General features: G+C 42.3%; 2 protein-coding genes across 4 annotated transcripts in view; one reads left to right on the forward strand and one right to left on the reverse strand.

Moving 5' to 3' along the window:
* Positions 1-13,340, forward strand: part of LOC122412007 (midasin) — a 107,991-nt gene that overhangs the window by 37,365 nt on the left and 57,286 nt on the right. The window lies entirely within an intron of this gene.
* Positions 1-13,340, reverse strand: part of LOC122412008 (uncharacterized) — a 62,898-nt gene that overhangs the window by 27,911 nt on the left and 21,647 nt on the right. For all 3 annotated transcript variants that reach the window (XM_043421218.1, XM_043421216.1, XM_043421217.1), the window contains one exon: positions 11,909-12,532. In XM_043421218.1, the coding sequence (XP_043277153.1) occupies positions 11,909-11,918 (10 nt within the window). In that variant the 5' untranslated portion in view covers positions 11,919-12,532. The remainder of the gene's footprint in view (positions 1-11,908; positions 12,533-13,340) is intronic.

Raw genomic sequence — 13,340 nt, forward strand, 5'->3', positions numbered from 1 at the left:
GACTCGAATATCAATGACGCAGACGTTAGAAGAATGCTAGAAATCACACTTGTCAGTCAAGACACTAGTGATGTCATTCGTAGTTTCAGATTCGACCAATTATTCATGAAATTAACTCCGAAGCTATACTGGGACACAAAGTAGGTACATACTTCCGTAATTTCCTCCATCAACGTTCTTGTTTCTAACATCCCTCAGCACAAGCATTTCTCAGTATATCCGTGGGCTCGAGCTTCGGTGGCTTAGGATTTTGGCTTAAGAACATTAGTGGCCCCTTTGCCCCTTTTCTCCGCGTAGTTTCGAACCCTCCAAAAGTTTTCATGTTCCGGTGAGCGCTGTTTCGTTCACCCAAGAGAACGATAAGAGCCACATGGTACATCAGAGCACTATGCCAGCTTCGTATTACAGAAACGACGACTATCTCGGGTCGTGACTCGATTCCTCGTCGCATTTCTACCCCCTTAACTTTCCTTCATTTTCCTCATACAGCGTGAACCAAGAGCGGCTGCGGTCCAGCTCAAATGTATGTTTCTTGCATCCTCATCTCTCCCCTTCGAGCCCTTTTCTTCTCTCGTTCCCTCTCTTCCGCTTCCATCCTTCGCCATCCATTTTCCATCTCTTTCTTCCACGCTGCTTCCCCATGTGTTCTCTCTTTTCATCTTCCTCGAGGAGCTGCCGAAGTGCAAACCGCAAAAAATAGCTCCTGGGGGACTCGAATCATGAACCGGAAGTTAGTTAACCCGAGTGTACTGTCGCTCCCGGGAACATCCAAGTTTTTATGTAACGTGCCTGGATCTTTATATCTGTAGATGCTTTTTCTATCAACGTGTACGGCGGAAAATAATTTAGTGGAAATTTAAGCACGGTGCACTCAAAAAACAGCCCGTTTCGAAGTTTTCATGAAATTTTCATTATTTATATTTCGACATTTTGATGGTGTTCGAGAAAATATTTAATTCTCATTAAGTTCCGTGCTGAATTATTCTTGTTTTCGGTGAACGCTTTACCACAAAACTACTTCTGCGATTACACATTCTTTAATGAAAACTTTGAAAGCTCCCGGAACAATGCTTCCCGATAATAATATTCTACACCAGCATTATGCCGAATTAACATTCTAATTCGTATGCAAATTTAATAGCATCGTGACCTAAGACACTCCTCGCTCTCTCTTTCTCTCTCTCTCTCTCTCTCTTTGCAAAATGAAGTTCACCGAGCTGTTCCGGTTCGTATTCCACTGTTGGATCGTTTAGACCTCGACGCGAGCTGTCCCGAGCAGAACTTGACGTGTAACGAGAAGATAATGGGAATTTGCTAATGATCCCACTCACATGAATTTCACTCTGTTTTTATCCTATGTTAAAAAAAATTCAGGCTCTTCTACTAATTAACCATCTTATTTTTGGCTTCATGACTGAATTACGCTCCAGTTTTTTCTATGAATCCGTCTTCTCGATTGCATTACCTTTAATGACAGAAATTTTGAGAGAAATCTTGAGAAATAATTTGTTTTTTCACACGGTATTATGCTGCTCCTGCTTAATAATTGCGTCTTTCGTCGTCGGTCTGTGGAAATTAATTAGTGAACACTGCACGTGCTTTTATGTCGACTACCGTGAAGCTCGATGCAATCCCTTGCCGATGTAGAAACACTCGTATTAACGGGGATGACGTTTTCGATAAGGGCGACTACGTTTCCTGTGCTGGAAGGACGGTCCTCCTGCACATGACGCTTTGCTATACCTCCCGGACATCGTCGCGACTGAATTATCCCGGTCAGATGTTCCGCTGACTCGCTGGTCCTCTAAATATTCACACAGTTAAGATTTTTTTCCTGCAATCGTAGATTGCAATTTAGTTGAAATTTATTTCCTCGTGCGAGCGTTCATTCGAACGAGCAACTTTATCTCGCGTTTGAAAGCTTAAACTTTTCGGATTTTCATTTCGTTTTATTCAACCGTTCAATCCGAAGCGAGATAAAAAACATTCGTTGTTCAATGAGCGCTATTCGAGGTCCGATTCCCATCTTTGTACACGTTATAATTTCATTATTTCTACATCCCCTCGTTTTATAGTACCGACGCTCTCGTACGAACAACTTTCCATAATTACTCATTACAGTTTATCCAATTTATTCGTCCGGTTCACCGAACTTTGTCAGAAGGACTCTTGAAATGCTCGCCGTTTTGGAATAACCGATAAAAGAGATACTCGACCATCATAAATGCCGCTAAATGACAGTCTGGTGAAAAAACGAAATACTTTAAATGACGCGATCACTTCCGATCGCACGCTGAAACAGCCCAGAGCTCGGGAACGCATTTCGCAATCTTGGCCTACATTTCGTTCGACTATGTGCTACATGGCAGGGGGTTTTGTCCGTAGAAGTTGGCGCCAGTGGTGAAACAGTGGTGGAACACCGTTATACCGCCCAAAGTAAATCTGGGGTCTCGCACAGGCGGGAGAGTTTCGGGTCAAGTGGATAATGTAAGCACGGACATCGTTCTCTATACCCTGCGCAAAACTGTGTGCATGCACGAGTTTTGTGGGTGTATATGACGCTCAAACTTCCATGAAAAAAATCTCTATCGGTTTCCATACGTATCTGTGGCTCGTTGCGAGAGTGACAAATCCTGGGGTTGCGTGTGCTGCGCTCGGACAATTTTTCTTTTCCGAGCACCAAATTCGTAGCTTGAGTTATTGAGTGCTTCGTGTGAAGTGCTTTATTCGCGTTTTTTCCCATATTCGATTCCGTTATGGGGGCGTGAAAATGAACCTGTGCTGGGGCATGGCTAATGGAAAGGTGAAGAAAATGAAACACTACGCACTTGAAAGAGAAATTCTCTCAGCTTTGTTCTCGAATGCTAAGAGATCCAGTGCCGATATTTTCCAGGCGAATCTTTTAAAATCCTACAAAAATATTCGTTTCAACGAAAACGATGTTCTTGAGATTCCATGAAGTTTTGGGTACTCTGCAATGCGAATGGAGAGGCATTCTTGAAAATGCCTCGCAGGAACTTTTGTGGAGGTGCATTTTTCCGAGGGGATTTGTTAATAAAAGTACAGAATTTCATAACCGTCCGAGAGAATTCACCGTTTCTTCGCACAGTTTTCCTTCTATTTTTGACTTTGGTACTCCATAGTAGAAAATCTGAAACGTTTTGCCAACACAGTGAAATAATCCCTCTATTCAGATCAGCGATTTGTTTTATTCGATAAAGTTCTTTGGTTGTAATTAAAAGTCGAAAAGTTCCTCTGCCATCATCGGTTTCTCCAGCTTCGGGATCCATCGAAAAACTTTTCATTACAGGTCAATTGTAAGGTTTCAACCTATTTGCTCATCCGTCGAGAGGGGATCGTCGATAACTTTCAGCAAATTCAAATGCATGAGTCTGTTTACAAAGATTCATTTCGTTCTATGAAGAAACTTCATGCACGATGACATACGTTCCGACGAAACGAATCGGTTCAATAATTCGACGTGAAATTCGAATGGGGGATGGAAAAGAGCGTTTGTGTCAGCCCCTCGGGGAGGCTTCCCTTAAAAACGAGAAAACTTGAAGTGCAATCTGATGCCAGCTCTTTCCAGAGCCCCCCCGACGTGTCTCCACGAAATTTCATCTCGATTTTGATTAGTCCCGAAAATTACCACCGACAGAAAAAACGTTTGTCCGAGGCCTGCGGTGGGAGGTTTCCCACAAAATGATCTCACGTTTTCAAGAGTCCTCGGAGACAAGGGATGCGCTCAGACAGGGAGAGAGAGAGAGAGAGAGAGAGAGCAGTGCATCAAACGTTGGGGCTGAAAGGTTCCCACGCGGTTCGGTGAACGCAAAAGAGGTTGAGGCTTGGGAACGCGGAGGCGAGGGGTCCGTTCGATATATTCGATCTTTGTAAAGTTACATTTTTCTCAGACCGATTCGAGAGTAACCTGGTCAAAGAGATCAAGAGTGACTGCCACTAGGAAATGAATGCTCGTGTGTGTAGCTGACGGAAGAGAATAAGAGAGAAAGAGAAAAAGAGAAAAGTAGAAAGAAAATGAGAGAGAAAGCGAGCGAAAAGGGCAAGAGAGAGAGAGAGAGAGAGAGAGCCAGAGCCAAGAGGATTGAAACAGAGGACTGCTGACTGAGAGAGTCGAGTGTTAGCTTCGTGTGGAGTGTATGGATAGCGTGTAGGGTTGACGAGTGTGATCCGAAGGGGGTGAGACAGACGAGACGTGCTCTAGCGTGCAGGGAGAGGCAAAGTGGTGCTCTGTGCATCAGATCGAGTGTTCCCATCTCCGTACACCATTCACCTCTGTACTTTATATATGAGGCAGCATATAGATAAACATATATATAGAGAGGGTAGTTATCTCCGATTCGAAGCCGATACAGTCATTGGTAAGCCTGCTCGTCGATTGACGTTATTCCTCGTAAGCTGTGGAGGGTGGAAAGTGATTCAGCTCTGCCAATAACTACTTGCTCATAATTCTCTGCAACTTGGCCAATGATGCTCTTCCAGCGCTTCGACTATGCACGAGCTTTCGATGTTCTATATCGCACCATACTCGATTACCTTTCACCTATGGGTGTTTCTCTCTCACCCTCTTTTTCTCTCTCTCTCGTGTCGAGGGAATTGTCGGAGTGTGTGTATGTAGATGATCGAGGCTCCGTCAATTCAGACAAATGCGAACGGCTCGGTTCGCAGGCGGACATCCGAGGCGGCAGACGAGTTATTACCGAGGACAAAACAATTCTGTGGCACCAATAGAAAATCGATTTTTCCTTTTTTACAAGACGAGATCGCTGTGTGCGGATAAAAGTGGAAAAATCGACGAGAAAAACTCGCCTTCTTGTTCACTTGTTTCAACCACATTTTCGGGTGTCAGTCAAATAAATTTTGGTACGAATCGCTCTCGTGGTCGTAAGTTACTCGAGTAATGGTACGAGCTAAGCAGTTATTTTTACTGAGCAAACATTTGGGCTGAAACGAATTCGATCTTTTTTCCTGTCCTCATATTTTTTCTTGCGACGGCGATGTCGACAGAATAAGGATACGACAAGATTCGGAGGTCTCGCGCCAACTGCTTGGTAAACGCCGGCTCGCCTCCGGAAAAAGCCAACTTCGGGGAAGTTCGAATTACGGACGGGAATTTCGTCGCAGCTCTGCCTCATGACAGTGAGAAGTTATCACGTCCATTTGTGCTGTACACTGGACCAGCGGAGTCAGCATATTTTGACGAATGAGCGAGCCAGTCGCGGAAAAATCATGGGAAAATAATGAACAAATTTTACTCTCTAACAGTTCGACGTAAAATACGAGCGGAAATGAGCCCTCCTATATTGAAGGCGGGGTAAAAAAATTTAAGATTTTTTTTATATGATGAAGATTTATATATTTAATATATGATGAAGATTTCCTGAATTTTTAAAACTCGAATATCAATTATTAACTCGACGGCAGCAGAGGCATTTTGGAAAAAAGTTGTCCAACGGTGGCCAGTGTAAATCGAAATCTACCCGACCGATCCTTTTGGAATTTGGCATGTTACTTCCTTACACAATTGACCAGGTATCCGCGAGAGCTTTTTCCCAATTTTCGGTATTTTTATTCATTTTACAATAACAAATGGGCTCATTTTTAAGGCGAAAATCAGTGTTTTCACTTCCAAGTGTTACAAAAAATCGAGAATAAATAATCCTTTCGTAGATACCTGGTCAATTGTGTAAGGAAGTACCATGCCAAATTTCAAAAGGATCGGTCGAGTTCAATTTACACCGTTCACCGATGGACAACTTTTTTCTGAAGTGCCTCTGAAGATTTGCTACCATCGAGTTAATTATTGATGCTCAGGTTTCCAAAATTCCGCAAATATTGTTCATCCATTGTAATATGATGTCACAATCAATAAAATTGATTTGTAGCGTCTAAGAAAATTCTTAAAATTGATCTTTTTTCCACCGAACAGACGTTACCCCGCCCTCAATGCTATTAGTATTCCATTCGACGATATAAAAATGGAGAAAAAAATCGCAAGTATTTCGAACATTATTTCGCTACCGTTTTGAGCTCCTTATCAAAAGCTCTTCGAAAATCCATCAACAAGAGTAAAACGCGATTTTCTTCGTTTTATTACGTTACTTTATCCCTTGAGCATTCATCCATACACGTTTGTTGTTGCCTCGCTCTTCCTTCTTTCTCTCTTTTGCCTTAGCTCACTCTCTATTCGTCTTCTGTAAGCTTCCATCGTTATTCTCGCTCAGATCAAGTGCACACAGAGTTACCAGGACTCATCCCTCCTGTTACGTTAACCCGATGGATACACCCTTGAATTTTTCATCCCCGATTTATAAAGTATGCATACACACACGTAAGAAAAGGAGGAAAGGAAGCATTCGGATCCATCTCTCGTTGGCTCTTCCATTAGGTGAACTTTTCCTCCTTTTCGTTGCACTTAAAAAATTGGAAAAACTCCTCCAATACTTTGCACGTGTTTCATGAACGCGAAATTTTATACCCCGCGGATGACTCCTAAATATTCTCAACTGCAGTATACAATGAACTCCGTAAACCTGAGCTTTCGCTACGTTGCTTCTCCAAACACACACACACACACACACACGCACACGCACATAAATATGAAACAAGACGCATATACGCATAAACAAGCTGCACCGTTGGTGAAATATTCGTTTTGAAATTGGCGAAGCAAGCCTCTCTGCTGGTTAAATTTATGTAACGGGCGCAGGTGCGACGATATCGAAACTTCAGGCACGCATAAGCATTTACCCTCATCCGCGTATACAGGGTGTTCCGATGAGAATGAAACCGGGTCTATTAGACTGGAACGAACGAGGAGGAAACGTCAGTTTGACGTTTCCTTAAGAAAGGAAGTGGCCAGGATGGGCCGGGACTGTTTCCTTTCGATCGATCAAACGATGTGGAAAAAATGGAATTTCGAAAATTGCAGCTATTACCCTCGCTCTCGTGGAGAATCCGTTGATTTGGCACTATCGATTTGTGAGGAAACAGCAACTTGTTGATTTCCGATGTGAAGTGTTGATAACTGTTTTCCAGAAATCATTTTTTGTGAGATCAAAATACGGAAGACTGTGAAAGACGATAACGATGACTTGCGTCTGCAGCTGCTCTTCCGGAATTCTCATTTTTGTCACTCTAATTGGAGTGAATCCAGCCCATTTTATTTTTATTTTACTGGGCTTATCCGCGAATACTCTCTGACGTTGTGCACACTTTGATGGAATGATTAATCGATAGCCCCTCCAGCTTCGTGCTACAATAAATTTCATGAAATTTCATCTCGTTATATGAAGATTCATTATAGCTTTTCATCTCCATTCGAGAAAGTCGAGTCTCGAATTTTCGCTCTCATTTACTCACCCGTAATACTTGTCTCTTTGAATTTCCATACAGAGGTCTCGTTACCACTGAATTCGCTTTATTATTAATACGGTTTGAAAAAACGAGAAAATATTTCTTTAATTTTGCATCGGGCTCTTGAAAGAAACGTTTTCCACCTCTCTTTCGAGTGGTTCGTGCCCTTTTTATTAACGTCTCGTAGAGAAATGAATTTCGATGCAATTCCGAGTGTTACAGAAAATATTGAATGAAGTTTTTTAGTACAATATTAGCTGAATGGTTGAAATCGCGCGATGCTCGTCATTGAGTTGGAAATAATTATCGACTGAGGGGCTTATTGTTGTGCCCGTATCGGTCTTGGTATCACAAATTTTAATGCTTCTTTTCCTCCTGTAGGCAGAGATGAGTCATATTGTTCTATTTATGAATGTATAAAACGTGGAAAATTTAGTGGAGTGTTCTCGCGGAGCTCCGGTGTAATTATAAAGTATTGAAAAACTGCGTGCGAGAATAAACTTCGGAAGCAGATACGCCCTCGTGGTGTTTCATAAATGCGAAAATTATCGTTATTACTCTGGTAGCGGCGTGGCAGTTCCAATAATGGCTGCAATTACAAGCCGCTAGTTGGAACTAATTAAACGCGCGTAAACACGAGTTCTCTATTCAATTGTTCTTCATTTTTTATCGCGATACACACGCACGAACACTTGCAATGAAAAACATTGCGAGTATTCACGTGATTCAGAGTCGTAAAAAATTCGCTGGCTTTAATATTTCACTTGAATTAATGCTTCATGATAATTACGCAAATGAGCGTGCAGCCTTGATACGGGGGAGTGAAAAATGATTTCAAAAGCCGGGGCTACTATCTTTTAATTGGGCGAGAGGCGCTGATTTCGGGGTGAAAAGTGGGGAAATGCGTTCGTTAAATAACGTTGAGTCGGAGTTTGCGTTTGAAGATAAAAGGCGTCTTGATTTTCGAGCTTTTTTCCGTCTCTCCGTGTCCCCGCGTCTTCGTTTCTCACGCCCTCTTTTTATCTTCTGTCCTGACGTATCCATTTTTCGTCTCGCGACTCTTCAAAAGAGCAAGTGTAAAAAGTGGGTTATAACTTAGTTTCGCAGAAGAATTAAGCGGGTTAAAAAAGCAGCTTTTCCGGGTACTCGACTCGGCGAAAAAAGAGACATGGTTAAGTGCGAAACTTTTTTTCATTACGCAAGAAAAAAAACGAAACTGTGATGCACTTCTGTTCCCATTCGTTCTCCACACGTTTAATCTCCAGCGAGACAAAGTAAAACGTTATAAAGCGTTCTATAACGAAGTAGAAAAAGTTACACCGATGAGCACTCGAGAAAAGCTCGAGTCTCAAGCTGGATACGCTGAAATAAAATCGATCTTCTGCTTCTTCTTCTTCTTCTTCAACGTGGGAATGCAAAGCAAATTGGAAGCGTGTAAATCGCTTTATCTCGTTTCATCCCGCGCACGGGGCTCCGTAGCAACTTTGACTTCCCAGATTACGTTACGTCTTGTCCTATCCTTTCCTAATTCTACGTTCCAACAAGACATTCGCGACACTAGCGTGATCAATGCACGAGCGTGTGCCACACCCGATCAAACGTAGCAGCCAGTTAAGGTAGGAGTCGCGCGACAATCGATATTAGACGAACTCGTGATTTTTAAATTATATCATTTTTACGTGATAAACTTTCATATGGCTAAAGGATTTAATAGGTTACCGAAGATTATATCAAGAAATTTACGAGATACGAAAAATAAAAATATAACACGGCGTCGTATGAGAAACCCATCCCGCCAACAATATGATTGCAGAATTCATTTCCTTATCGATTAGATATAGTTTATGTTAAAATTGCTCCTCATAGATTATATTATAAAAATTCTAATGTGACCATAAAAATATAGGGCCATCGACTAATTCAAAGAGAATTTTTTAAGGTAAGAGTCGCGCGACTCTATGGCCAAATGACTATTTATTAATCGTCGAAATAAAATAGGTTATAAGAAAGGTTTTCTGTATTGAATAAATCTTGGGGCAATTTAAACTGGATTCGTCTAAATTTATACAAGATCATATTTAATAATTTATGATTAAAAATATCTTATGATTGCTTATTTGACCCGGTTTTTCAATATATACATATATATATCGGTTCTCTTCTCACCTGACAGTCGAGAGATATCCTAGCCTCCAAACTCGCCGGCTATCACGAAAAGTATATATATATGTATACATTCTTAACGTTGCCAAGTATATCGAGCCACTTCATGGCAGTCGAACTCCTTCCATTTTCTGAGTTTTCATCGAGATTATTTTAAAAATTCTCTTCGAATTAGTCGATGGCCCTATATTTTTATGGTCACATTATAATCTTTATAATATAATCTATGAGGAGCAATTTTATCATAAACTATATCTAATCGATAAGGAAATGAATTCTGCAATCATAGTGTTGGCGGGATGGGTTTCTCATACGATGCCGTGTTATATTTCTATTTTTGATCGTAAATTTTTTGATATAATTTTCGGTAACCTATCAAATCCTTTAGCCATATGAAAGTTTATCACGTAAAAATGGTATAATTTAAAAATCACGAGTTCGTCTAATATCGATTGTCGCGCGACTCCTACCTTAAATAATCTCGATGAAAACTCAGAAAATGGCAGGAGATCGACTGCCATGAAGTGGCTCGATATACTTGGCAACGTTAAGAATGTGCACATATATACTTTTCGTGATAGCCGGCGAGTTTGGAGGCTATGATATCTTTCGACTGTCATAGGTGAGAAGAGAACCGATATATATTATATGTATATATTGAAAAACCGGGTCGAATAAGCAATCATAAGATATTTCTAATTATAAATTATTAAACATGATCTTGTATAAATTTATACGAATACCGTTAAAATTGCCCCAAGATTTATTCAATAGAGAAAACCTTTCTTACAACCTATTTTATTTCGACGATTAATAAATAGTCATTTGACCATAGAGTCGCGCGACTCTTACCTTAAATCGTTCTCCGAGGGTTCATTTTTTCCAGCGTTCGTACGATTCCGCCCATTCGTATTCGTCGTTCCATTGAAATTTAGCGATTATGTTGATGTGTTAGTGGAAGGACGCGATCGGAAAATCTGGGCCATTTGCCGGGCGCCGCGCTCGGAAATAGACAGAAGAAAGGTTCGCCGTGATTCTAGAACGCGAGGATAAAGCAAGTGGATAGAGCGTGTCCCGAGTGGAAGACTGTGAAAGAGAGAAAGGTGAAGACCGTTGTGCTTTCGTGCTGGCGGAAAGCTTTGAATCTTTAATCCCCCTTCGCCCTTGGAAAGCAAAGCATTGGCAAGACGACGAGAACCAAGAAAGAACAGTGCGATAAGGTCCATACGTAAACGCATGCACTCGACTTTCACGAGTATCCACCATTCGCGTGTGTGTGTATATACAGAAACGCTCGTGGGAATGCGAATCAGTAGCTTTCATTGTCCTTGCGAAATTGTCTCGTGTAGTGCTGCGCAGCTAGTTTGCGGTTTGGCTAATACAGTACCGGAAATGCCCGGGTACTGTGCCGGCATCTGTCTGTCTGCGTATGCACACAACGCTCTCTACAAAGCACAGTATTGTTGCCGAACCTCATCGACAAACACTGGTCAATGTATAACGGATGTCCCAAAAGGTGATTCTAAGTGATGGAGTTCCATGGCACTTTGGAGGTTCGCTCGATTCGAATGAACGATCCGTAGTGCCGATAGAATACGAATGGATTTTGTTAGCATGCTGTAATGGTGCTGCTGTGGCCCATTATTCGGACAGTCATGAGGAATGAAGACCGCCGCAGAATCTTTTGACTTTACTATCACTTTGCTTCGGCTATGACTAATTAAAGTATGAAAAACGGTGCTTAAGAATAGAGAATAGATACGGGCTCCCCCCAAGAGAAATTTACGATGCATTTGCTGCTTCTTTGATCTTGCAGTAACTTTGAGGACATGGCGTATAAGTGCGGGAGCTCCGATCCATAATAGCATCGTGTAATACCCTGCTACTTCATCCTATTGGCTACACGCGCTGTGGGATTACACGTGTCGTCGTGCACACAAGCCCGGTACAACAACATCCCTCTGGTTATTACAACCCGAGTAGACGAGGGCTCTCTCCGAGTGTGCTCTTATAACTTATGTTGCCATCCACATGGCGGCCTAATGAGGATCAAAAGCGTTCTGGTACGGCAAGCCGATTGTCTGGGTGTACTTCGGCTTTCGGCTTGGAATGAATCATCTTGAATATCATCGCGGGAATCCGTCGCTTTGGCCGTTATAGGGATGCTCTTCGTTTGCCAGGACGCTTGCTATGACGTTGCTTAACGAAAAAGTTCCTTCGTGATTTGGCATTTGGAATGCTCGAAGCTTTGGCCAGGAATCTCGTTGCAGGACCGGGTTCGCCAAGGATGATGATAACTCGCGACTAGATAGAGGGACTTGTTCGATCGATTGTTACAAATGAATTCGGATTGAAACATCGGGCTACTTACCGGCTGCCATTTCTTTTGCCCTTCTCCGCGCCGTTGTCGCTTTGTTGTTGAGGTCGATTTGAAGTGTCCTTGTCTCGTCGTCCCCTTCGTTTTCTCGTCGCTTCGTTTTCTCCCCGCTCTCACAGTTTTCCTCTTTCTTCTTGGGGCTTATTTTTTTCTCTTTGTTAGGAAAAAACGTCAGTCCGTTGGAAAGAGCTTCGTCTTACCCGAGGCGAGCTCTTTCTTGGCCTTCTAATTGGCCCGGAGTCCCTGGGCACTCTTAACGAATAAACGGTTCTCTTTGATCGATCCTTGCTGGCCTCGGGTGTCCCGTTGTCGTCGCAGTTGTCGAGGCCCTCTCGTCTCGTCCTCTCAGCCCAGGCCTCGGGCAATCACGCGATTTGACCATCTCAGCCTAAGCCTCCTCTCTTCCTTAATCTCTCTCGCTCACTCACTTCCGCTCTTCCACTTCCCCTTTCGATAACCCAGTCTCTCTCTCTAAATCCAAGAGCAACCGAGAGGGATATTGTTCCAGACTAAAAGCACTGAACGCTGAATGACCACCGAAGACAGATGAGTGGGACGACCGTTCACATTTTTTCTTGCCTTTCGTCCAATGATGTTCACGGACGAGAGCTGTCGGTACTGGAAACAAAAACACATTTTATCAATACAAATCCCACGCTGCGTAAGCGACCAAATGTGAGAAAGTTAAAATAAAGAAAAACTACAAGCGGGACTCGACGATAATTGACAGTGCATTCATCACTGACGAAAAATCATCAACTTATTTTTTGGAGGCTTTTCGGAGTTCCCCCATAGAGCGATCACTCCCCATTAATGTCAGACGATCGTGAATATTCATCAGAGTGTTTTGATCGATGGAGGATTGTTCACACCGACAAGGGAGACTTGAGCCATAACGATATTAGATTTTATAATCTCCAAGATGAGATTAAAAGTATCTGGTGATGAAAGTCGGAGTAGAAATGACAAAAAGGCTTGGAAATGGTGCAATTGATGGGATTCGCATGGTACGAAGTGAGCGAAAAAATATTCATACGAATGTTCCCCTTCGCTGGTTTGCGGTTGTGTTTGATCGATAAATTTTCAATTAAACTAACTTGATAACCAGGTGGCTTGATCCGAGCCTCCTGAGAGTAGGATCTTTCTCTGTTGTCAGAAAACTTTAATCGTTGAGAGGTGAAGAAGTTCCTAACGGGAAAATCTCGGAGTGGAGAAGTGCGGTGAAGTTTTATGGCGCGTCTTTACGACGGTACGGATGAGACGAAATAAAAAAAAAGAGCCAAGTACCGCATAGCACGCGTAAGGCCAAAGGTCATTCAAGTTCGTTCGTAATGACTTTTCAGTTCATCCGAGCAATTATCACCGACTGCCATTTCTCCTCCTCATTATTCCGATCGTATTTACTCGAATTTCATTGAAATAATGA

This window comes from Venturia canescens, chromosome 6, assembly GCF_019457755.1.
Source record: "Venturia canescens isolate UGA chromosome 6, ASM1945775v1, whole genome shotgun sequence".
Lineage (NCBI taxonomy): Eukaryota > Metazoa > Arthropoda > Insecta > Hymenoptera > Ichneumonidae > Venturia > Venturia canescens.